The following is a 27,762-nucleotide window of genomic DNA, read 5'->3' as shown; positions in this document are numbered from 1 at the left end:
AAATATAATTCTATACAAGACTTCTTTTAATTGTTTAAAATAAAATGACTAAGAACTTTTAATTACATTAATCAAATTAAAAATATATTTTTAAAAAATAACATTTACATAAATAATTTAATAATAAAAATTATAACAAACGTTTTTTTTCTCTTATAAAATGTTTTTTGAATAAAATTAAATATTTAAATAAATTCTAATTTATTTTTTAATACTTAAGAAGTCTTACTAAACTTAATTAAAAATAATATTATTTTTGTTCAAGCAACAACCACTAAATGCAAAACAATAGCCATTTAATTTTTTTTTTTATATCAATCAATAATAATGAGAGTGAATGCAGCAGACATAAAATAAATTGAAAATTATTAATGAATAGAGTCAATAATTAATAAAATAAAATTTAAAAAAATGCACATTTGAAAAAATTTGAAATTAATAAGTAGATTTTTTATAAATTTAATTTTATTAAGTATTTACTCTATTTATTTATAATTTTAAATTTGTCTGATGTCTGCTACATTACGAGTGTGAATGCAGCAGACATCAGACAAATTGAAAATTATTAATGAATAGAGTAAATAATTAATAAAATTAAATTTAAAAAAATGCACATTCAAAAAAATTTGAAATTAATGAGTAAATTTTTTATAAATTTTATTTTTTTAATTATTTACTCTATTTATTTATAATTTTAAATTTGTCTGATGTCTACTGCATTAACACTAGAGTGGTCGTTAAAAATTAAATTTTCTCAGACGCCTCATAAAAAACTTATTTTTAATAAAAAAATAAGTGAGGAAATTTGATTTTTTTTTTTTTTAAATGAAAAAATTACGAGCCTCAGGACGATCAAAGTTCATTTTTCGATACAGGTGAGGTTTTTTTTTAATATCTCATGAAATATGCAGATTAAAGGAAAAAACTATGGGACTAATTTTGTAGGAAATTAAATTCTTGACAAGAAAGATTATGTTCATTTTTTCTATAAAATGTGTATTTATGAAGATATTTAAAAAAAAACTTTTTTTAGATCTTATCAATTGAGCGTTTTAAGTATTACAAATTTTGAAAATAACATTTATTTAGTATATAGCAGGTTTGTAAATAGTGCATTAAATTTGTAATTGCATTAGTGCTTCAATTAAATTTTTTTTTATATTTCATAATCAAAAAACAGCAAATTAAAAATGATTTTTCAATTTTCAATTCAATATCTTTGAATTGAAAATAATTTTTTAATTTTTAATCCAACATTTTTGAATTAAAAATAAAATTTCCAATTTTCAATTCGTGAAGTAGCGTTAAAATGTAATGACTTGGTTTTTAAATCTACGTTTTCAAATGACACATTAAATAAAAAATTTCAATTCGGAAAACCAAATTAAAAAATTACTTTCTAATCTCCAATTCCATATTTAATAATTGAAAAGTAAATCAAAAATTTTAATTAGCCATATCTAAAGGGCATTAAAAAATTACATTCTGTTTTTTAATTTACTATTTTCGAATTAAAAATTAAATAAAAAATTTTCATTCCGAACATCGGAATAGTGTGTTGTTTTAAGTTTAAATTCTCTGTTTACACTGAAAATTATTTAGAAAATTTAATTCTTAAATGGCTCAACTATGAATGATTTTTTTGTTTCAAATTCTATTATATCTGACAATCAAGAGTAAGTTTAAAAATATTTAAACTTGAAGATCAAGTAAAAGTATTCTTTCCTGTTGTAAGTGCTGTCAAATTTTTTGTCTTGATTACTTATCTGATTGCGTACCGTATCTGAATTAAAAAGTAATTTCCAATTTTTGATCCCACGTGTTTAAATTATAATTAATTTTTGAAATTTTAAACCCACGTGTCAATTTAAAAACTTATTTTTTAATTTTTAATTTCACTTGTCTGATTAGAAATTATTTTTTCGATTTTTAATCCCACGTGTGTACATTTAAATAAATTTTTGAATTTTGAATTCCTCGTACCGAATCAAATATTAATTTTTAAATTTTCAATCCCACGTCTCTGGATTAAAATTAATTTTTCAATTCAAGTTGTTGAATTAATAATTAATTTCGTAATTTTAATCGATATAATTTCAATTCCAGATTAAAAATTTAATTTTTAATTGCAAATATTCTCATCAAAGAATTCGCAACCTTGGTACATAGTAACAATAACAAGCATTTATGATTGATATGTTACGAGTTACGAAGTTGTCTATTCGTAATTCTTTAAATGCTCAATTTATAAGATTTAAAAAAGTTTTTTTTAAATATCTTCGTAAATACACTTTTTATAAAAAAAATGAACATGACCTTTCTTGTCAAGAATTTAATTTCCTACAAAATTAGTTCCATAGTTTTTTCCTTTAATCTGCATATTTCATGAGATATTTAAAAAAAACCTTAACTGTATAGAAAAATGAACTTTTATCGTCCTGAACCACGTGTTCTTTTTATTTAAAAAGAAAAAACTAAATTCCCCACTTATTTTTTCACTAAAAAAAAGCTCTTTATAGGGCGCCTGATAAAATTTAATTTTTACAACCACCCTAATTCACACTCATTAACAATAATCAATAAAGTAAGTCATAAGCTCATTATAAAATTGACTAGTAATTATTTATCTCAATAAAAGTATTTCTACTGATTATTAGCCAACTGACTTTTACCGATCGTAAACGACAAGTTAGAACGTTCAGTCTGTTTATTACAACACCCAGTTCGTTCTATTTCTCTACAACAGTTTTGTTTAAATACTCGCTGTAGTTTTTTCAATGTTTTCAAACATATTACAACGCAGCATTCACTATTATCATCAGATACATTACTATCACTTGCACATTGACGCTGTAAACATTCAACAATTTCATTGACAATATTCAGCTCTGGTAAATCGTCTATTTTTCTGTTAAAATCCGACGATTCTGTCAAGCAATTTTGACAATTATTTGTTTCATTACATTTACAGTCAATGCACTTACATATATCTGCATCAGCTGTTATTTCTTGTAATATATTTCTCTCACTTTTATTATTATTATTATTATTATTATTATTACTATTATTATTATTATTAATTTTACTGGTACTATTTATTGTAATACTATCATTTTTATTAACAGTAGTAATCTTTGGCGATACCGTAAACTCAGTTGTTATTTTATTAACAGTTTCCGTAGTCTCTAATTTATTTTTTAATTCAAGCGGATATGGTTCTGGACCAATTAAATCAACAAGTGAATGAACAGCTGTAGGAAATGCATTGACTTGTTCCCAAGATTCTGTTCTTAATGCCGGTGGTGCTGCTTCTAATGCCATAACATCAATCCAAGGTGATGGAATCTCTTCTTCAGATGCGATCGCTAATTCAACTGCCTCTGATTGATGTTCGTTATCAATTATTTGAGGTAATAAATTTGTTTCACTCGGAAAATCAAGTGCCTGAAGATTGTCTTCAAACAATTGACATGGTTTGTTAATATCAATACTATCATTACTATTATTTGTTTTTAAATTATCAAAAATATTCTGTGTTTCTGATACTTCAGTTAATTGTTCGATAGTATTTTGTATACCATCGCGTATTATTTTTTGCTCTAAATTTAATGGCGGAGAATTTGGTTTTCCTGAACTTTCCAATAAAGTATCAGTAGACAATATCAATTGGTCTAGCTTATTTCTATCTTGTACACAAATATTATCTATAAAAATATTTAATTTTTCATATGTGTCATTATTATTAAAATTATCTTTGGCTAATTGATCATCAATTATCTTATCATTTGGTAAAAATCCTGTCTCTACTAATATATTATTTGTACTATTTATTTGTTCTATATTTGGATTTGGCAAATCGAAATTTAAATTATCATTCAAAGAATCGATATGCAATATTGTATTACTATTCTCGATTTCATTATTGTTATTATTATTATTATTATTTGTTTCATACGGCATATCTGTATTATTAATTAAAGTAAATGAAGCTGAAGCTGAAGGTTTTGTTTCATTTACGGATTTCAGTGTCGACAATTCATCTTTTCGTGTCTACAAAACAATAAATATTAAATCAATGGCGTATTAAAATGATCATTTATTTAAATTTATAAAATATAATTATTAGGGTGCTTCGTTTCCGGCAAAAGTTTCTTTTTCGCTGCTCATCAAGCAAAATGTTCATGTTGAGACAAAAATTCCTGCCAAGTTTGAGTTCTTAGGTTCAATACCCGTATGAAAATAACATATATGGTCAAAATATATGATAAATATCAGAAAACATATGTGGCCAATTTAACTATCTTTTCTGATATATTTTTTTTTATATTAAAAAATATAATACTCATCATATACGAATCTGTAAATGTTTAGCGTATATAAAATATATATGTCAACTAGGGTGTTTAAAAAAAAAAACAATTTTTTTTTTATGGTATCCAAAAATTGAAAGTATAACTAAAAATAAAAATTTTGGTGCCAATCCGAGCTCTTAATAATAATATTAAGGTTTGCTTTAATCCATTTTTCTATTTTCCATTTAAATAACACGAAAAAAATTTTTTTTTTTTAGAATTTTCCAGCTCATAAGCCAATCAACGGATTATTATGCACAACAAATTTTTTTGTAGGAAATTGAACGCGCTACAAAAAAAAGTCTCTTGTCATTTTTTGATGAATCCCACGGTTCAAAAGTTATTGAAGCTTCAAGTCAAATTTATAGTAAATTTTGAGATTTTTTTACTTTTCCGGCGAAACTATCAGTCTTATCAAAAAATATCGCAGGAACTTTTTTGTAGATAATTTTATTCCTTACAAATTATTACAAATAAAGTTTTTCGAAATTCTGCGTTGTTTTTAACTTATTTCCATTTCAATGTCAAGCTCTTAAAAAAATAGATTTCTGATTAATTTTAAGAGCTTGACATTGAAATAAAAATAAATTGAAACCGATGCGGAATTTCGAAAAATTTTATTAGTAATAATTTGTAAGGAATAAAATTACCTACAAAAAATTTTCTATGACATTTTGTAATAAAACTAATAGTTTCGCCAGAAAGTGAAGGATCTCAAAATTTACTATAAATTTGACTTAAAGCTTAAATAACTTTTGAACAGTGGGATTTATAAAAAAATGATAAGAGACTTTTTTTGTAGAGCGTTCAATTTCCTACACAAAGTTTCATTGCGCATAAAAATCCGTTGAGTGGTTTGTAAGCTAGAAAATTCTGAAAAAAAAAAAAAATTTTTCCCATGTTATTTAAATGGAAAATAGAAAAATGGATTGAGGCAAACCTTAATATTATTATTAAGAGCTTGGATTGGCACCAAAATTTTTATTTTCAGGTATACTTTCAATTTTTGTATACCAAAAAAAAATTTGTTTTTTCTGAAACACCCTAATGTCAACCATATACAAAAAATATATTTTCATGATATATGAAAATATATATTCTTGTCATATACGAAAACTATATTTTTATCATACATAAAAATATATATTTCTATCATATACGAAAAATATATTCTGATCATATATAAAAATATATATTGATATTGTGTATGGAAAAAAAAAGTTTCTTATTCGTATGACCAACTCCAATTAAATTAGATTTAAATTTTAATATACCCTTTAAATTGCAGTTAAAATTTTCAAAATTAGTTAATTTGATGCGAATATATATACCCATATACATATACATACACCTAATAAAATATATGCTTAAATATAACAAAGGAAATATATGGTGCTGTATATAATATAAATTATATGCTACCATATATTTCATTTCATATAAAAATTTTATATTTTTTGAATATAAAAGGAAATATATCAATACAATATATTATAAGGTAAATGTAAATGTATATATAGCTTAATATAAAAAACATTTAAGTACCATATATGGAATACATATATTTACTACTGTATATAATTTTATATTAAATCGGCAAAAATATCTATATGATTTTTTATAATATACAATATAATATATCATATATTTTTTCGTTGCAAACATATATGATTTTATATATTTTAACCTTATATTGTTTTTTCATACGGGTAAGTATTTCCCATTTGATTTCAAAGATTTCTCATTTAAAATACACGTAAATTAAATTATTTTTTTTAACTTTCTAATACTCAGCTGCATTTTATGATATCAAAGCGCCTTTTGTTGCAATTTGTAGGGAACTTAGTGTTCTTCAAAAGTGTGCATAGTAACTTAGCTGTTAGTCAAGCTGTTTCACTTGTGTCCGTTGCGGAAGTCATTTTTCCTATGAAATTGACCTATATCGGCTTGCAGATCGTAAACCAATGAAAGTACGCTAAAAATGTTAATGAGAATTTTATAGGAAATTTTATTCCCTTCAAAAAAAGTCCTATAAGTCAAGTCGCTAAAGTTCATAGTTTCTGAGTTATAGTCATTTTAATTATGTGAAAAATAAAATATCAGTTGTAATTGTTTTTAGGTAGATTTTTTTAAAAATCTAACTATTGTATTTGTCCTCATGGTCGATTTTTCAAGGGATTTCGTCGTAAACTATCATAATTAGTTGAGTAGAGTTCAAAAATACCATTCGTCAAAAAATTTATATATGTATGTATATATATATATATATATATATATATATATATATATATATATATATATATATATGTAATATAACGGACTTTTGAAGATACGATTGCGTCTACAATTCTTATCCGATCTTAATGAAATTTTTCACACTTATTCCATGTGTAATTACCACAGTTAAGTTCGAAGATGGGCCGAATCGGTCGATTAGTTTAGAAGTTATGGCTGTTTGAAATTTTTACGATTTTTCGAAAAAATCAGTTTTTAATCACTTTTAAAGTCCATATAACTTTAAAACTAAAATTCATAGAGAATTTCTGTAAAAAGTATTTCAAAGCTTGACTAATAAGCTTTAATTTATGACCTTAAACGTTACATTTTGACCATCTCTTCCAATAATATGATAGATTTAAAAATTTTAATGGAATCAAAAAATGTCGAAAATATGGTTTTCATTCCACCTAACTTATGCTTGTCCCATTATAATCCAGTTTCGTCAGCTGTATTTTATTTTGCACAAAATAACCTGTAAATTTCACTGCTATTTTGTATTTTAAAAGTAGTTCTTTTATTATTTATGATGTATCAAATGTACCCTAATCTCTATGATTATCACTGGTCTTGTCATTACGATAGCACCCACAGTTCTTATCGGATCTTAATGAAATTTTTTACACTTATTCTATAGCAGATTATCTTGATCAAATTCGAAGATGAGCTAAATCAGTCAATTAGTTTTGAAGTAATAGTTGTTTGAAATTTTCACGATTTTTCGAAAAAATCAGTTTTTATTCACTGTTGAAGTTCATATAACATTAAAACTAAAACTGATAGACAATTTCAGTAAAAAGTATCATAAAGCTTGTTTAGTAAGCTTTAATATTTGACCTTAAACTTTATGTTTTGACCATTTCTTCCAATAATTTGATGGCCTTGAAAATTCTAATGGAATCAACAAATGTTGCAAATATGGTGTTCATTCTACATAACTTATGCATTTCCCATTATATTACAATTTGGTCAGTTGAATTTTATTGTGAACAAAATAACCTGTAAATTTCCGAATATTTTATATTTTAAAAGTATTTCTTTAATTATTTATGATGTATCAAATGTACCTCTAATCCCTATGATTATCACTGGTCTTGCCATCGTAATAGCGATTACAATTATGATCTCATATTAATTAAATTTTCTATACTTTGTTTACGTGAAGGTTAGTTTAATACATTACCTATATAATGTTTTGTCAAATCAACTATCTGAAGTTCTCTATCGAAAATAGTCGTTGTCTTTTTTTACCCTCACTCTAAGAAAACGAGCCTAATATCATATCATGTCTATACACTAACATGTATCACAAAATATGTATGTATGTAACTTTTTATATAGATTAATTGGAAAATCTACCTTCCATTTCGGCTGCCGAATGGCCTTTTTTTATACTGTATTTTTCAAATTATTAAAATTATTTTAACTCAGAAACTATGAACTTTAGCGACTTGACTCATAGGACATTTTTTGAAGGGAATAAAATTTCCTATAAAATTCCCATTAACATTTTTCGTGTAATTTCATTGGTTTACGTTCTGGAAGCCAATAAAGGTCAATTTCACAGGAAAAATGACTTCCGCAACGAACACAAGTGAAGCAGCTATAATACCAGCTAAGTTACTATGAGCAATTTTGAGGAACACTAAGTTCTCTACAAATTGCAACAAAGGGCGCTTTGATATCATAAAATGCAACTGAGTATTAGAAACTTAAAAAAAAAGTAATTTAATTTACGTGTATTTTAAATGGGAAATCTTTGAAATCAAATGGAAAATACTTAAGATTAAAATTAAGATCTCAAACTTGGCAGGAATTTTTGTTTCAGCATGAAGAACAATATTTTACTTGATGAGCAACGAAAAACAAACTTTCACCGGAAACGAAGCACCCTAATAATTATATAATAATACCTCGCCATCGATAATTTTTTTATGTGTCTTCATATGGCTTTTTAAACTATGCGGAGTAGTAAATGATCTTTGGCAATGATCATACGAACACGTGTAAGGTCTTTCTCCAGTATGAGTTCTCTTGTGAGTTTTCAAATGATGGGATGCAGTAAATGCTTTTCCGCATCCTTTTTCTCTACACCTGTAACAAAAAATAATAAATAAAACAATAAAATATTAAAACAAAGATAATAATTAATAATGACAGTGAAAAATATTTATAAGTGCAGGTAAAAAGGTAAAAAAAAATTTAAAAAAACATACTTGTATGGTCGTTCTTGAGTGTGAGTGCGTGTATGTTTTTTAAGATCACTTAGTGTTGTAAAAAATTTAACGCATCCAGTTTCTTCACAATTAAATGTATTACCACTGTGTAATCTTTGGTGTGCTCGTAGTCTATACAAAGTATTGAATGCTTTTTCACAGCCATTGTGATTACATTCAAATGGTTTAACTTTAGTATGTACTCGTACGTGAATTTTAAGACTGTAGGATGTAAGGAAAGCCTTCCCGCAATTTGGTTCAGCACATTTAAAACGAAATTCACCTGTAAATTATTTCCTATTTATATACAATACACTTGTTAAAATTTAAATGTTCTAAAAACAGGGTGGCCACGAACCGGGAATATCGGGAATCATCAGGGAATTGAATGCAGCCGGGAAATATCATGGAAATGTCAGGGAATTTCGAAAAGTATCCGGGAATTAAATTGTAACAGTTCAAAATTAAAAAAATTTTAAATTATACACTAGTTATAAAAAGAAAGGGATATTAAAAAAATTTCAAATTTTAAAGTGATTTCAACAGGTTGTAACTCGAAGGAAAATGGTCATACGACAAAAACAAAAAAAGGCAAATTGTAGCTTCAAGTGTCTAGTTTTCTAATCTGGTCTTAAAATTTTTTTATTATGTGCGGTTCCGGAGAAATCCTAAGAAACCTATTGAAAAAGAAATTTACCAAATTTTTGCTCGTCTTAAAAACGGTCTTCGAGCTTCAATAAATTTTTTTCGATAATTATGATTGATTTTTTTTTGCTCCGGAATCGTGCATAATAAAAAAATTTAAAAATCCAGATCAGAAAACTAGACACTTGAAGCTCCAGTTTGACTTTTTGTTTTTATTTTACGACCATTTTCCTTCGAGTTACAAACTGTTGAAAATTACTAAAAAATTGGAAATTTTTTTAATATCCCTAAATTTTTATAACCAGTGTATTTTGAATTTATTTAAATTATAAAATTTCTTATTAAATATTTTAACTTATACATTTTTACCATCGAATAATCAAAAGTAGGCAATATTGATTTATTTTATTGCCATTTTTTATGGTTTCTCTTATGATTTAATTATCAAATTGAATTATTAAAAATGAAAATATAATAAAAACTTTGAATATCTAAATGGTACGAATAAAATTCCTAAATCAGGAAAAAATGTGAAAAACTTTACTGGAAAACCGGGAAATATCAGGGAATTTTGAAATCTTTTCTTTGTGGCCACCCTGAAAAAAAAAAAAAATTGTAGTATTAACTTTTATTAATTACTAATTTTATTATGCACTAACCGAAAAAGCCATGCAGATCGAAGCGATCCTTTTGCAACCATATTCGGACACGGATGTTCAATAATATTTATAGACAAAACTCGAATAAATGTATAATATATGAAGAAGCTTTTTATGCATATCCATTTCTGTTTTTCCATTTATTTATTTTATTTTTTTTCAACTGCGGAAAGAACACAACTAAATGGATTTTGCCAATTATTTTTTTAATGATTTTTTCATCTCACCTGCATTGAAACTTTCAATTTCAATACTGGTTTTAATTTGTCAGTCCCAACAAGCCAATTTTAGACTTATACGTTTTAACGATCAGAAACTCATCAGTTTCTTCCCTGAAGGAGAGAAACTCATTGGTTTCTGACTTAATTTTATTCCTCTCAAAATCATCCATGTTTATTTATTTATTTATTTATAAAGAGACCCAACAGCCATACAGCCAATAACAGGGTCACAATAAGATACATAAGTACAACAAAAGATGATGTGGCATCAAGTATTAGCATACAAAAAAAATTTTAAGATAGATCACTATGATTTGTCGTCCAGAAAATAAAAATATAAACAATAATTTTGGAATATAATGAAAAAAAGATAACAAAGAAACAAAATTTAAATTACATTAGTTGAAGACAAGCTACTAGTGTAAATAGTTACGTTTATTGTAAACCTCTAGATAGTTATCATTCTGATAACCAACCAAACTGCCAGTTATGGTTGGAAATTTTTTTGAATAATGAGTTCAAAAAAAAAAACAAAAAAAATTGTTAAATCAATTAAAAGTCATCATTTTCTCTGTTAAATTACTTAAATTTATATACTCAAAATACAGCATTATTTTTCTTGCCGCGATATCAATCAGAAATTAGCCTGTTTTGACTGACTAGACATCAAAACTCACAGTGTCAATGCAGGTAATATAAAAAATCCAGTGCGTGACAGAATAAAACACAATTTCAGACTTCGGATGATGTCAGTCAATTTCACCTTCATCTGAAATCGTCTTGTTTTATCCCTTGCCAAGCAATATACAATTACATGGTGGCTACAGATTTTTGAAACTGAAATTCCCTGACTTTTCCAGGTATTTCAGTCAAATATTTAAAAAATCCCTGACCATATGTGGTAATATTAAATCATTGAAAATATTTATTTAATTCAAAATAAAATGCTATAAGTCAGTTCAATACATAACCAACCATTGTCGTTGAATGAACTTTATTTTATTATTTGTCAATGATCATAGTTTTTTTTTATTTATTGAATTTTTATTTATTACTCTATAATAAAATATAAAGAAAATTTTCATTTTCACTCGAATAAATTTCATAAATAAAAACGTTTTATAGAATATTAATCTATATTATTGAGAATAAGGAAAATTTAGTTCCCGCCATATCTATATGATAGAATTAGTTAATGTTATTGAAATTGGTATCATTAGATAGGTCTTGACTTGAATTTGTGCCTTTTCATAGTTTAAACTCTTTTTAATTCCCAAGTATTTAGATAAATAGATTTATCTATATCATTCGAATTACATTTAAATTACGCGGGAAAAAAGACGATCGTGTTTATTTTCTTTAAATAAATTAATACTTTAATTATTCCGTCACTAAATATGACCGAATGGCACTAAATATATAGCTATATTATTTATATCGCGGTACTTATTCCAAAATGACAGATTTTTCTACTCCCTTTTGGTTTTAGGAAGCTTCTCAAAGCCAAAAAAGTTTGGATAGAAAAAAAAAGGATTCATTGACACAAAAAATCTTTACCCGTCTAAAGAAAATTTTGACTTACCCCAATAAATTTTTTGCATCGTGAATTGAAAACAAAAATTTATTTAGAACTACACAGAAAAAAAGGAAATCTTGAAACAAGAAATAAAATGTCTTCGAAATTTTTTTCTTGAACCAAGCGAAATTTCTTACTTTATTGAAGTAAAAAAATTATTTGGATCAAGAAATTATTTCCTTCGCGGAAGACATAATTTTCTTAGTCTAAAACATAAATTCTTTGAACCAAGAAAAAACTTTCTTGGTCCCAAAAATTTTTTTTTTGGTTCGAGAAGATTTTTTTTCAATTCAACAAATTTTTTTTTTGGCTGAAAATTGTTACGTTTTTAAGTCAAGAAAAAATATCTTGAGCTGAAACGAAAAAGTTTTTGAACCATGAAAAATAATGTTTTAAACCAAGAACAAACTTTCTTGGGCCAAGAAAGTTTGTTCTTGGTTTAAAGCATTATTTTCTCGGGCCAAGAAAGTTTGTTTTCCGGAATCGAACCCAGATCGATTCGGCGTCACGCGAGAGCTTTACCAATTAAGCCATCCCAGCCTTTGTCAGAAAACGTTTACTTTGCCCACATATACTGAGCCATACTGGCTTATGGTCAGTCACATTTTTAAATCCTAAACCCAGAATTAATATTACAAATGTTATCGCCAATAATTTAGAAAAATGTTAGTTTTGACATTTTACCAAAATACTGAACGGATTGTATGAATCGTTCATAAATGAATTTCGACATAAATATAAAAAAGTTAAAAAAAAAACAAATTTAATTACAAAAAAAATTGAGAAATTATTCAATATTATTTAATTACATTAATCAATTAATTTATTATAATAATATAATTTGGTTATTTAATTTTTAATTTATTTAAAATAAAAAGGTGAACTCAAAATCCATTTGCTGCGCTAGTGTGAGAAAGAGAGAGAGTGGGGAGTATTCATTCCTTCGGGTGCGAAGGAGGGAGCATCTATGAGTGAGAATCCAAGAGAAAACTTTCTTGGCTTGAGACTCTAGTAATCTTGGTTTGAGATTTTTCGTGTGATTGGTCAGAGAAAGTACACTATACTCAAACCAAGAGTTTAAATTTCTTGAATCAACTCTCTTTATTTTTAGTTCGAGTTCGTACCGTTTATTGTTTCAAAACATCATAGTTCTTTAATTAAGTGTATAACTTTCTCGAACTAAATATTTTTATTTCTTGGTTTAAGTAAGTAACATACTCAGGTTAAGAAAAATTATTATTAAACTAAAAACTGCAAGTTTTTAAAACAAGTAATTCTATTATTGGACCAAGTATGAAATATGTATTGGCTTAAGAATTTTTTTTCTTAATTGAAGATTTAAAATTCAAGAAATTATTTCACTTCGTTCAAGAAATTTCCGGTTTTCATTCCACTCGCTGAAAAATTTCTTGGTTGAAGAAAAATTTTCTTAAGTCAAGATTTTTTTTTTCTGTGTAGAAAAAATTAGTTGGCGCAAGGAATTATTTCTTGACCAAAAAAATCTTTTCTCGCCCCAAGACTATTTTTATATTTAATCGATAATGCATAAATTTCTTGGTGCAAATTAAAATTTTGTTGCGGCAAGAAATCCTTTTTTTCTGCGTATTTTATAAATTTAGTAGTGACATTTGGGCAGTCACATAGTGACTGCAAGTTGCTCGTAAAATATTAATTAAGTACGCGAATAATAAATATAGTGAAATTTATCAGTTCCTTACTTATGTATGGGGCATTCCATACCAAATCGACCACTTTTTGAGGTCACCCCCTCCGATATTTTTGAAAAATTTATATGTTCTGGAGGCTGATAAAAAACGCTCTCATGAATTTTTTCAAATTTTTTTGACTACTCGTTTCCAAGATACTGATTTTTTACAAAATACGAGGTTTTTTTTTGAAACGGTTATAACTTTGCGAAAAATATACCAATCGGATCGTTTTTTTTTTTCAAAATCTTCATTTTTGAATGTTCTTTCAAGAAAAAAATACGCTTTTATTCTTAATCAATTCCTTCATGGTTTATTTTGAGTTTTAAACAAAAAAACGTTTTTTCGAAATGTATGTCCCCTTCGATTTTTATGAAAAAATTCTCAAAAAAACTTGGATGAATTTAGAAAATTTTGAGACCAATCCGATCGTGGTCAAACAATTCGTTCTATTTTTTTCTTAGTTCGAAAACATTTTTTTTTCTTAAATATTATTTGTCGACTTAATTTGACCAATAAACATTCTCAGATCGGTCTATTTAGCTGCTATGATTTTTTTTTTTAAATACTGTGCCGGTTGGAGTATACGATTTTTTGAAGTTTTTCTATTCATTCAGTAAATGAATTTTAAAAATCATCTAAGAACTACTTATGAGTTATCTTTATAACCTAGGAGAGGTGGCACGTGGCCGATAGTCAATAAGAAAAAAAAAAACCAAGGAAAGGATAGTAAATGAAATTGATCCGCATTCAAACCCCAAAGTAATAAACGATGTTTATTTTTTTTTACGCTTAAACAATTTTTGAATTTCAAATTCAGTTGAATTTGAGTATTGTTTTACAAGTAAACTTCCATCGTCATTTGGTATCACACAATGAAGTTTTTGAGTTCCTTTTGTAGTTGCTGTTCTATTAAACTTCATTGGGTGATAGGGATACTATAAATAGTTCTTAGTTGATTTTTAAAATTCATTTATTGAATGAGTAGAAAAACTTCAAAAAATAGTATACTCCAACCGGCACAGTATTTAAAAAAAAAATCATAGCAGCTAAATAGACCGATCTGAGAATGTTTATTGGTCAAATTAAATCGAAAAATAATATTTAAGAAAAAAAAATGTTTTCGAATTAAGAAAAAAAATAGAACGAATTGTTTGACCACGATCGGATTGGTCTCAAAATTTTTTAAATTCATCCAAGTTTTTTTGAGAATTTTTTCATAAAAATCGAAGGGGGCATACATTTCGAAAAAACGTTTTTTTTGTTTAAAACTTAAAATAAACCATGAAGGAATTGATTAAGAATAAAAGCGTATTTTTTTCTTGAAAGAACATTCAAAAATGAAGATTTTGAAAAAAAAAACGATCCGATTGGTATATTTTTCGCAAAGTTATAACCGTTTCAAAAAAAAACCTCGTATTTCGAAAAAAATCAGTATCTTGGAAACGAGTAGTCAAAAAAATTTGAAAAAATTCATGAGAGCGTTTTTTATCAGCCTCCAAAACATATAAATTTTTCAAAAATATCGGAGGGGGTGACCTCAAAAAGTGGTCGATTTGGTATGGAATGCCCCGTATATTTTTAATGTTTATGGTTTTCTAACTTGTCAATATGTATGTTAATAACTTGAAGATCCTCACGATTGATTTCTACTTAGACTTTTTTTTACTAACAGCCTTTTTAATTCTAACTGCTTCATTTTTCCGCTATTGGAATCAATTTCTACTAATTTTTTATTACAATATTACAGTCGTATTACAATCGCATTCGCGCCGCGACACTTTTTGAACAGTTTTGACAGAAAAAAAAATTTATCGGATTTTTTTCAGTCAAAAGAAAACAAAGTAAAAATATTTCCAGCTTTGTGACGAAATTCCCTGACTTTTCCCTGATTTTTCCAGTATATTTATAATTCCTTGACAATTCCAGGTTTTTCAGGTTTTCCAGAAATGTAGCCACCATGTATTATATTGTGATATTTATTATAATATAATCTAATTTTTTTTGATGATAGTATTTTCATAAAAGCTGCATTATATTAATACTTACCCTTAGACAATAATCCATATCAGAAAGCACGAATAAAATTATGTTTATTAAGGAATGATGATTTTATATAAACAATTAGGCAGATGCAATGATGAAATATTTATTTGCGATGTTTTTCTCAAGCGTTGTTAATTAATAAAAAAATGTTACATGTAAATGCACATTGATGTTACTTATGTGATGTGGAAAAAATATATTATTTAAACATATTCCGATTACCTTTGTGTGTTTTCATATGAGTCCTCAAGTTACCAACAGTACTGTATGTACGTGAACAGCCGTCATATTTACATTCGTAACGACTAATGTGTTTTTGATTGGTATCTGGATCAGTACTCTCGATAGTAATTGTCGCATGAGATGGATCGTCTGGCATAAAATCATCTTGTCCTGGATGTATTCGCATATAAATTTCATTTGGGCTGATTGTATGATGTATATATCTGCAATGAATATTATACATTTTTATAATTTTTAAGAACTTTTTATATTTATTTCAAGTTGAACCAGTCAGCTGTCTAATTTAAAAACTCAGTAAGAGAGAGATTTTCAAGTTATTTTAAGGGGGGAAAAAGGTCTAAGATACAAATTAAAAGAGGATTTTTTTTTTCAGAGTACGTTCTTTATTAAAATTTTCAAAATTTATGACATAATTAAGCATCATTCCAAGAATATTCTGCTAAATTTTCATAAAAAAATATTGAAAAACAAGCCAGCGGTAGTGGGGAGAGCCGAGTCACTTTAAAAAAAATGTCCATGCCGTAGGCAGGATAACTCAGGACTTCTTCATCTGAAATCAAGAAACCAAAAAGATTTCTTTAGTACATAAATTTATCTTGGATTTGAACGAAGAATTTTTTTTTCATTAACTAATAATTTTTTAATTAAACAAAAGGAACAATTTTTGGTAAAAATCAGTTTTTTGATTACACCTTTACCAAAAATTCAAAAATGAATATTTTGTTTATTCCTTCGTTCAAATCCAAGATAAACTTATGTACCAAAGAAATCTTTTTGGTTTTTTGATTTCAGATGAAGAAGTCCTGAGTTATCCTGCCTACGGCATGGACACTTTTTTTTTAAGGTGACTCGGCTCTCCCCACTACCACTGGCTTTTTTTTCAATATTTTTTTATGAACATTTAGCAAAACATTCTTGAGATGATGCTTAATAATGTCACTAGTTTTAAGAATTTTAATAACACAGGTACTCTGAAAAAAAAAATCACAAAAATATCTTCTTTTTTTTGTATCTTAGACCCCTTTCCTCCCTTAAAGTCTTCTGATCGAAAAAAAAAAATTAACAAGCTAAGTTAAAAAAAAATTATGTTTTTCAATGAAAGATATTTTAAAAAATCAGTTTTTACTGAGTTTGAAAATTGGGCAGTTATAATAGTTTTGATGAAAATAAATTTCGACGTCCTAATTAGCAAATTGTCTAACTTAAAATTTTTTCATAGGAGATTCTGTGCAATTTTTAGATAGTAATAGTCAGAAAAAATATTACTTGAGTAACCTAGACAAAAATATTATACATATACTATAGACTGGGCCAAAAAAATCAACTATTTTTTTTTTTTTTTTTTTTTCGATACTATGAAAATATTATTCCTGATGACCAAAAAAAATTATTGTGCAAGTTTGAGCCCTTAATATTGATATTAAGAAGTGTATCGTTACGACTTTTAGTTTTTTGACAGAAATTTCATTTTTTACCCAAAACTCGTAAATCATCTATCTGAAAAATTTGAGCAATGTATATTCTTAAAGGAAATTGAATTCCCTACAAAAAATCTCTCTTAGTAAATTGACGTAAAACGAGCCGGTTCCTTGTAACTGTGCCTTAAACATTGATTTGTTTTTTAAATTCTTTGTTTCTATTTTTGATTTTTGTACCTACTAGAAATATTAAAATTTTTTTTAGTCAAGATACATATTCATAAAGTAAATTTAATGCTCTACAAAAAAGGTCTCTTAACAATTTTTGCTAAATTCACTCCTTTAAAAGTTATTCAGGGTTATTGAAGTCGTTTTGAATCAACTTCAAGCTAGGGATGGCAAAGTCGATTTCGATTTTTATGGAGAATCGACTTTTCGTTCAAAAAAAATTAATTTTTCAGGATCGACAATTAGTATTTGAAGTCGGTCAAAAATCGATTCTAAACATTCGACTTCTAGATAAATTAATCCAAGAGCTGGTGACCCATTTTAATGAAGTTTTTGTCTTCGTATGTTTAGCTGGTCTTTTGTTGTATAGGTGATACTGCGCATAGCGCAAATTTGAAAACAATTATATGTCAGAAAAACTGAATCGTTTATTTGAGAAACCCCATAAGTCAAGAAAACAAAATTTTTCAGGAAACACAAAAAACATTTTTTTGGAAAAACTTGACATTAAAATAAAAAATAAATAATTGAATACAATAAAGTTAACGTCTCTGAAAAAGATTCCAACAAGAAAAATTTAATTTTTTAACTAAAACTACTTAAAAAAATTATTTAAAGTTGATTGACTTATGGGGTTTTTCAACTAAACGGGGAAAAAAAGTTATAAAATCATTGTTGTTTTAAATGTTTCCACTCAAATCATTTATTAGACTGATAAAATGAAGTATTAAATATGTATTTGATCTCGGAAACTCAGAAATTACAAAAAATTATAATTAATTAAAATATTTTAATTAGTCATATAACAGTCAACAATAAAACATCATTTGAAATTAATTTTCCAAAAAAGCGCGAATTTTAAATAAAAAAAAAAAATTATTTCTGTAAAACTAAAACTGCATATGTTTATTTGAGTCATTGACTTATGGGGTTTTTCAATTAAAGGAAATTGCTGTCACCCGGTTAGTTTTTTTTTAAACGCTGATTTGATGCATATTTTTATTGATTTCTATGGAGGGACATCCAAAGAACCCAAAAATGCAAAAAACCCAATTTCGTAAAAAAACATGACTTATGAGGTTTCTCAAATAAACGATTCAACTGTTTGATTCACAATCAGCGTAAAATTAAATGAAATTTAAGTCAATTTTGAAGTTTTTTAAATCAATAATTGGGTCGACGACCTCAGTGAAGCGTGGAGTGCCCCATATGCAACTATAATTTCAATTATACAGCATATTAATTTTTACTCAAAAATCATTTAAAACCGACTTTCTGTGTCGATTAATCGATTCCAAGAATTGAAAGGATCAGTCTCGAAGTGGGAATCGAAAAACGATTCTTTGATGGATCTTTCCATCCCTACTTCAACCTTGAATAACTTTCAAAGGAGTTCTTCATATCAATATTAAGGGCTTAAACTTGCACAATAATTTTTTTTGGTCATCAGGAATAATACTTTTACAGTATCGAAAAAAAAAATAGTCGATTTTTTTGGCCCAGTCTAATATACTAGATATGCCATTGATTTTTAGATGAAAAAAAATTTTTAAATTACTCATTTTTCGCATAAATGGAGGATTTTCTGAAATGGAGTCAGACAATTTGCTAATTAGAACGTTGATTAAATTCAATTCTTAGTAATTCATTTACACATAATTTTTTCTTTATTAATTAATTGTTATTTATTTAAAGATTTTTTGATTTGTAAATTTAAAAAATATTGATTTCATAGACTGAAATTTCAAAACAAACATAACTCCAAGTACTTAAATATCTTATCGTCTTGATAAAAGATTATGACTTATTCATAATAAAAATTACCAGTAAATAATTTTTATTTTTAAAATTTACAAACTTTTTGAATTTAAATAAATTAATTACTTATTGTTCAATAAATTTTGATAATCATCTGATATAAAATAAATAATATTTTACCACAGTTTGGAAATACTCAAGCGAAATTTCTAATATGACGTAAAACACAAAAATTAATTCTGATATTAGGAAATCATACTTCTGTACTCCAAAAGATTAAAATTATTTATAGTAAGAAGGACACCTGCTTCTTCTGTCTATTGAGTAATAAAATATATCACCGAAAAATCATGCTCATAAACAAAATTCAACAAGCGATAACTATACAATCAGTTACTTTATATATTTATATATATATAGATATACATGTGTACATAAATATACAAAAATACATACGTAATTATATCAAAATAAATCAATAGCAAAAACCTCAATAAAAATTTTTTTAAAAATTTCACTAAAGTTTCAATTTCAAAAATCTTCAGTGACCTTATAAGGAAGTGAGATACAATTATATCAAGTTCACCATGAAATGATTGATGGTAAAAAATTAAATGATGATTGACATAAATTACAAGTAAATAAAACCTTAAAAATGAAATTTAAAAAATTACTTTATAAATAATTATTTAAAAAAACGTCTTACCCTGAACTGTCATCAGACAATTTCGAAATATAAGAAGCATCCTCGTTATATTTTTCATTGTCGTTATTAAATGAAATAACCGATTGATCATAAACTTTATCAAAATTCGAAAGATCAAGACTGTCATCCAAACAATCCTGTAAATCATGGGTTATAAGAACACCATCAAAATTATTATCAATACTAACGGAATTTAAATGATCCGAAAATTTATCACTCTCCCACGTCGCCATACTTTTACGTTTTATCTCACTCTCACTAACAAATTATTTAATCTGGTAACGTTTTATTTTGGACTTTAACTTGGGAATAACTCGAGAGAATTCACTATTTTCTATCACAGATTCATTTTTTAAAACACTAGTGACATCTTACGTTTGAATATTTAAACTACACACAAAAATAATCATCACGATCATGTTTATTTACTCATCAGTATAAAACTTATCCATAAATATCAAATATATGTAATCGTAATCAATAATAAATAAAAACGATTAAAAATTTATAAGTAATCGATTACATAATTTTACTAAAACTTTATTTTTAAATTTTTAAATTATGCGCAATAATTATCACTAGTTAAATGTAAGTAAATTTTTTTATTCATTTATATATTTATTTATTTAATTAAATGTAATTGTAGTTAACAATTGATATTTACTTGATATTGATTACATATATTTTATGTCATACGTCAATTAATTTGTCATTGAACAGTAAATTTTTTTTATAAGAATCAAGTAGATATAAATTGACATGACGTTTAGAAAATCCTTCATAACCTTTGTAGCGTAACGATATTTAATTTTTTATCATGCGATAAGAAATATAAATTTTATTAACATATTTTAGAAAACTATAGATAATAAAATGTATGAGTTTTTGTGAAACTAGAAGGACGGGTGTGGCTGAGTGCTTAATTATTTCTGTATACTTTTTCTTTCAGTTATCGGATATATTTTTATACTCTACGATATTTTATTTTATATAATATATAATTTATATTATTGTTAATTATTTAATTATTAAAATGGTTGGTCAAGAGTTACGTGTTTTATCAATTCAAAGTCATGTTGTATCGGGATATGTTGGTAATAAAAGTGCGACATTTCCGTTGCAGGTAAATGGAATTTTTATTTATTTTATTAGAAGTATTTTTAGTAAATAATATTTAATTAAGATAAATAATTAGAGAAATTAATTAATTTATTTACAGCTCCTGGGATTCGAAGTTGATGCCATAAATTCTGTGCAGTTATCAAATCATACTGGTTACAAAGTCACTAAAGGAGATATTCTTAATGATAAGAATTTGAGTTAATAACTAATTATTATAAATTTATTCATTTAAGGGGGGAAAAGGTCTGAGATACAAAACAATAAGAGGATACTTTTGTGATTTTTTTTTTCAGAGTACGGTCTTTATTAAAATTTTTAAAATTTGTGACATTATTAAGCATCATTCCAAGAATATTCTGCTAAATTTTCATAAAAAAATATTGAAAAATGAGCCAGTGGTTGTGGGGAGAACCGAGTCATCTAAAAAAAATAGACTTCATGCCGTAGGCAGGATAACTCATGACTATCTCATCTGAAATCAAGAAACCAAAAAGATTTCTTTGATACATAAGTTTATCTTGGATTTGAACGAAGAATTTTTTTTTTTCAATAACTAATTATTTTTTAATCAAACAAAAGAAACAATTTTTGGCAAAAATCAGTTTTTTGATTGCACCTTTACCGAAAATTCAAAAATCAATATTTGGTTTATTCCTTCATTCAAATCCAAGATAAACTTATGTACTAAAGAAATATTTTTGGTTTTTTGGTTTCAGATGAGGCAGTCATGAGTTATCTTGCCTACGGCATCGAGACTTTTTTAAAGTGACTCGGCTCTCCCCACTATCACTGGCTTATTTTTCAATAGTCTTTGAAGAAAATTTTTTTAATTCGTGACATTATTAAGGATTATTCTAAGAATATTCCACTAAATTTTCATAAAAAAATATTGAAAAATGAGCCAGTGGTAGTGGGGAGAGACGAGTCACCTCAAGAAGAAAAGTCTCCATGCTGTAGGCAGGATAACTCATGACTGCTTCATCTGAAATCAAAAAACCAAAACAATTTCTTTGGTACATAAGTTTATCTTGGATTTGAACGAAAGAATAAACAAAATGTTCATTTTTTAATTTTTGGTAAAGGTGCAATCAAAAAACTGATTTTTACCAAAAATAGTTTCTTTTGTTTAATTAAAAAATAATTAGTTAATGAAAAAAAAAATTCTTCGTTCTAATCCAAGATAAACTTATGTACTAAAGAAATCTTTTTGGTTTCTTGATTTCAGATAAAGCAGTCATGAGTTATCCTGCCTACGGCATGAAGACTTTTTTTAAAGTGACTCGGCTCTCCCCACTACCGCTGGCTTGTTTTTCAATATTTTTTAATGAAAATTTAGCAGAATATTCTTGAAATGATGCTTAATAATGTCACAAATTTTAAAAATTTTAATAAAGAACTTACTCTGAAAAAAAATCACAAAAATACGCTCTTTTTTTTGTATTTCAGACCCCTTTTCCTCTCAATTATCACTGTACGTAAGATATATAAATATATAATATTTTTATTTGCAGGTCAGTTAGTTGACGGATTAGTCGCAAATGATTTACATCACTACAGTCATTTACTTACTGGATACGTTGGATCAGCTTCATTCCTTGAGCATATTGCACAATTAATTCCGGTACTAAAAACAAAAAACCCAAATCTTATTTACTGTTCGTAAATTTTTATATTTGAGTTGAATGTACCGCTGCCTTAATTAATGCCAGGTAAAAGTGTACCTTCGCATAGAAATCTTTAGCAGGCGTTAATTATATCAGCTTTACATTTAATAATTTTTTAAAATTCTATGACAATATTTAATTATTAATTATTATTTGTAGTATGTGATCCAGTTCTAGGAGATGATGGAAAGTTATATGTACCTGAAGAATTGATAGAAATTTATAAAAAAAAAATTGTTCCTCTAGCTGACATTATAACGCCAAATCAATTTGAATTGGAGTACATATTTTTTTTATTAAATACTTATATAGGGTGTGGTGCATCCCTACAGAGAATTTCTCTACATTATAAAACTTCACAAAGTTTTTCCCTACACGAATCAACTATACAGATAAATTTTTACATCGCGACTCAACAGAAGATTATTTTCCAATCGTTCCATCTCTACATGATAATATCTCTCATCGAAAATCTCTACAGCGATCATTTTTACATGGCGCTAAGCTCAAACAGTAGAATTTTTGTTTTGACATTTTATTAATAAACTAGGTTAATTATATAAAAGAATGAATGAATGAAAGTGAAATTAAATTATTTAAATATTACCGGTGATGATTCGCACCAACGCAAATTTAGAAAAACCAACGATTGCTGCTTTTAAACTGGTGGTCTCGTCTTAACTTTTCGTATCAATTTCGATAACTTTTTTCTGTACTTGAACTTGATTTCCACTTTGGTTTATATACAGTAACAAGTGCTGTATCTTCGCTTTCAATCATTTTTTAACAGTACCACGGTTGTCTTATTCGACAATTAATATTTTATTAAGAATAAAAATATAAAGACAACAAAGAATATTAAGTAAATAATAATTAACACAGAAAGTTAACACAAGACCACCAGTTTAAAAGCAGCTGGTTTTTCTAAATTTGTGTTGTGGTGAATCATCACTTTTCAGGGTGGCCACGAACTGGGAAAACCGGGAATTATCAGAGAATTTAATGCAACCGGGAAATATCATGGAAATGTCAGGGAATTTCGAAAAATATCCGGGAATTAAATTGTAACAGTTCAAAATTTAAAAAATTTTCAATTATACACTAGTTATAAAAATTAAGGGATATTAAAAAAATTTCAAATTTTAAAGTGATTTTCAACAGATTGTAACTCGAAGGAAAATGGTCATACGAAAAAAAAAAAAAAGGCAAATTGTAGCTTCAAGTGTCTAGTTTTCTAATCTGGTCTTAAAATTTTTTTATTATGTGCGGTTCCGGAGAAATCCTAAGAAACCTATTGAAAAAGAAATTTACCAAATTTTTGCTCGTCTTAAAAACGGTCTTCGAGCTTCAATAAATTTTTTTCGATAATTATGATTGATTTTTTATTGCTCCGGAATCGTGCATAATAAAAAAATTTAAAAATCCAGATCAGAAAACTAGACACTTGAAGCTCCAGTTTGACTTTTTGTTTTTATTTTACGACCATTTTCCTTCGAGTTACAAACTGTTGAAAATTAATAAAAAATTTAAAATTTTTTACATATTTCTTAATTTTTGTAACTAGTGTATTTTGAATTTATTTAAATTATAAAATTTCTTATTAAATATTTTAACTTATACATTTTTACCATCGAATAATTAAAAGTAGGCAATATTAATTTATTTTATTGCCTTTTTTTATGGTTTCTCTTATGATTTAATTATCAAATTTAATTATTAAAAATGAAAATATAATAAAAACTTGGAGTGTCTAAATGATACGAATAAAATTTCTAAATCAGGGAAAAATGTGAAAAACTTTACTGGAATACCGGGAAATATCAGGGAATTTTCAAATCATTTCTTTGTGACCACCCTGATATTGTAATATTTAAATAATTTAATTTTACTTTCATTCATTCATTCTATCATATAATTAACCTACTTTATTAAAAAAATGTCAAAACAAAAATTCTACTGTTTGAATTTAGCGCTATGTAAAAATGTTCGCTGTAGAGATTTTCAATGTGAGAGAAATTATCATGTAGAGATGGAACGATGTGAAATAATCTTCTGTTGAGTTGTTGCGATATAAAAATTTATCTGTAGAGTTGATTCGTGTAGGAAAAAACTTCGTGAGGTTTTATAATGTAGAGAAATTCTCTGTAGGGATGCACCACACCCGTTATAATATAATTATTATAATCATTACTTTATTTTTTATTTAGATTGTTAACGGATAAAAAAATAACGACAATAGATGATGTTAAAATTGCTATGAAATATTTATATGAACAAGGACCAAAGACAGTTGTCGTATCATCAATAGATATCAATGATGATTTGACAGCCATTGCTGGAAATTCTAAAGGTTATTTTTTTTTTTAATTTGCAATCAAAGATTTTGAAAATACTTAAAATGATTATTTATTTTTTTAGATGAAAAAATGATTAAAATTGACATTCCTAAAATTCCATTAAGTTATGTTGGCTCGGGTGATCTTTTTGCTGCATTATTTCTTGCTCATTCAACTTTGCAAAGTAATTTAAAAGAAGCTTTGGAAAAAACGATCAATACATTGCATGCTGTACTGTTAAAGACAATGGAAAATGTATCAGGTATATAATCAATATACTTCCAATTAAATAATTTATTGCAAATATACATATTCAAATTTACTACTGATAATTTTTGATTTTTTTTTTTTCAGTTTATCAAAATAAAAATGCACAAGAAGCGAGAAAAAAAGAATTACGCTTAATTCAAAGTAAACATATTATTGAAAATCCTCCAATGAAATTAAAAGCTGATTTATTATAATGAATAATTAAATTAAATTATACATAAAATTATATTAGAGTGCAATTGAGTATTGAAAGATGGATATTGAGTACAAGTTATATATAAATTTATTTTGCTGTTAATATGCCGTAGTTCATGAACCTGATAAGTATATATTAGGGTGATAAAATTAAATTTTCTCAGACGCCACATAAAAAATTCTTTTTAGTGAAAAAATAAGTGGGGAATTTGATTTTTTCTTTTTAAGTAAAAAGAACACGAGCTTGAGGACGATTAAAGTTCATTTTTTGATACAGTTGAGGTTTTTTTTAAAGATCTTATGAAATATGCAGATTAGCGGAAAAAATCATAGCAACAATTTGGTTGGAAATTGAATTCTTGACAAAAAAGGTCATGTTCATTTTTTTTATAAAATGTGTATTTACGAAGATATTTTGAAAAAACTTTTTTTAGATTCTATGAATTGAGCATATTTTAAGAATTACAAATGTTGAAAATAACATTTTTCTGAGTATGTAGAAACTATATCAAGCATCAATGATTGATATGTTACGAGTTACGAAGTTGTCTATATTTAAGAAGAAACGTTATTTTTCATATTCGTAATCCTTTAAATGCTCAATTTATAAGATCTAAAAAAGTTTTTTAACTTCCCGCTAAGAAAATTGGAAATTTTCAAAAATTCGGAAAGTTATTGGTTTCGGTTTAATTTTCGAAAATCGAATTTCTGATAGATCATGACGTTTTGAGGTTTTAGGAAACTATTCAGACTAATTTCAAGATGATGCCCGAGTGTATGTGTGTATGTACGTATGTAAATATCTGCAACTTTTGAACAGATGAACCGATTTTGCTCGTTAAGGTGGCATTCGACGCGGCTTGTCAATATTTTAAAGCTGTAAAAAATTGAGCCTAATCGGTAGGGCGCGTTCTGAGATATTCCAAAAATAAAATTTTTTCAAAAATTTTTTTTTTGGATAACTTGTAATGTGCTCGAGGGATTGACTCTAAAATCTCATCAGCTTTAAAACTTTATAAGCCGCGTCGAATGCCACATCAACCATCAAAAATCGATTCATTCGTTCAAGAGAAACCGTTGTCGAAAAAATTAAAAAAAAATTTTTTTTTTATTTTTTTCGAAATATCTCAAAAACGACTTGATAAATCGAATTCTAAAATCTAATTAGCTTTAGAACTCAATGAAACACGTCGATTGCCACCTCAACCGTCTCAATGGATCAATTCGTTTGAAAGATATCGTTGGAGAAAAAATGGCAAAAAACTTTTTTTTTTTCGAAAACAACGGCATACAAAAGTATTCACAACAATTTTTTCGAGCTATAGATCGATAGATCGATTTTTTAAAATATCTTTATAAATACACATTTTATAAAAAAAAATGAACATGACCTTTTTTATCAAGAATTTAATTTCCTACAAAATTGTTCCTACGATTTTTTCCTTTAATCTGCATATTTCATGAGATATTTAAAAAAAACCTCAACTGTATCGAAAAATGAACTTTGATAGTCCCTTCACTAAAAAGAAGCTTTTTGTGGGGCGTCTGAGAAAATTTAATATTGAACGACCACCCTAATATATACATTGTAACGAAAGTGAAACTGATCTTTTTAAATATTTGAATATCTAGAAAACGAATGCCTTCTTCTCTTGTTTTATAGAAACCCGACTAGACCCAAGTAGCACAGAGACAACTTTAAGATGTCTTTTAAAAGAATAAGACAAATTGTTTTTTGTCTCAAAGTCACCTTTTTTGGTATAAATAAGACATGCAAATGTTGGCTCCGGAAACAGAGAAAATTCGTCTTGTTTTTCCTGTCTTAGTTCAATTAAAAAGTCATTAAGAGGACTTATTTACCACTATTTGTAATTTACTTTTTGTCTACACTTGTGCCAAGTCTTTTAAGTAGACATTTTTTCGGTGACATAAATTTCTGATCTTGTCAACATATTGCTGCCTTATCGATATGTCAAAAAGAAGCCTAAAAACTGATATCTTATAGATGTCACAAAAGCAAGTGTGATACTTGGGGAGTCAGTTTTTTGACGACATTAAAACAGCGAACATCTGTATATCAATAAACTATCTTTCTTTGCCTTTTCTTTTACCGCTGTTAATTAT

General features: G+C 26.5%; 2 protein-coding genes across 5 annotated transcripts; one reads left to right on the top strand and one right to left on the bottom strand.

Moving 5' to 3' along the window:
- Positions 1 to 20,418, bottom strand: LOC130667406 (integrator complex subunit 1 homolog). Its single transcript, XM_057468939.1, has 5 exons — positions 20,052 to 20,418; positions 15,921 to 16,144; positions 8,846 to 9,128; positions 8,543 to 8,723; positions 1 to 4,050 (listed from the first exon to the last, which is right to left on the bottom strand). The coding sequence occupies exons 1-5, from the start codon at positions 20,282 to 20,284 to the stop codon at positions 2,644 to 2,646; spliced, it is 2,328 nt and encodes a 775-aa protein (XP_057324922.1). The 5' UTR covers positions 20,285 to 20,418; the 3' UTR covers positions 1 to 2,643.
- On the top strand, positions 3,337 to 27,762 carry LOC130667407 (pyridoxal kinase). Of its 4 annotated transcripts, none has more exons than XM_057468941.1 (8): positions 3,337 to 3,473; positions 21,001 to 21,174; positions 21,271 to 21,370; positions 22,685 to 22,828; positions 22,997 to 23,117; positions 25,045 to 25,187; positions 25,256 to 25,435; positions 25,528 to 27,762. In XM_057468941.1, exons 2-8 carry the CDS (start codon positions 21,085 to 21,087, stop codon positions 25,635 to 25,637), a joined length of 888 nt encoding a protein of 295 aa, XP_057324924.1. In that variant the 5' UTR covers positions 3,337 to 3,473; positions 21,001 to 21,084; the 3' UTR covers positions 25,638 to 27,762. The 4 variants fall into 4 exon arrangements, with proteins under 4 accessions (XP_057324924.1, XP_057324923.1, XP_057324926.1 ...); XM_057468940.1 differs by lacking the exon at positions 3,337 to 3,473 and adding an exon at positions 20,486 to 20,639; XM_057468943.1 differs by lacking the exon at positions 3,337 to 3,473 and adding an exon at positions 20,794 to 20,926.

The sequence above is a fragment of the Microplitis mediator genome, chromosome 5, assembly GCF_029852145.1.
Source record: "Microplitis mediator isolate UGA2020A chromosome 5, iyMicMedi2.1, whole genome shotgun sequence".
NCBI lineage: Eukaryota > Metazoa > Arthropoda > Insecta > Hymenoptera > Braconidae > Microplitis > Microplitis mediator.
This window is presented reverse-complemented; position numbering and strand designations above follow the sequence as displayed.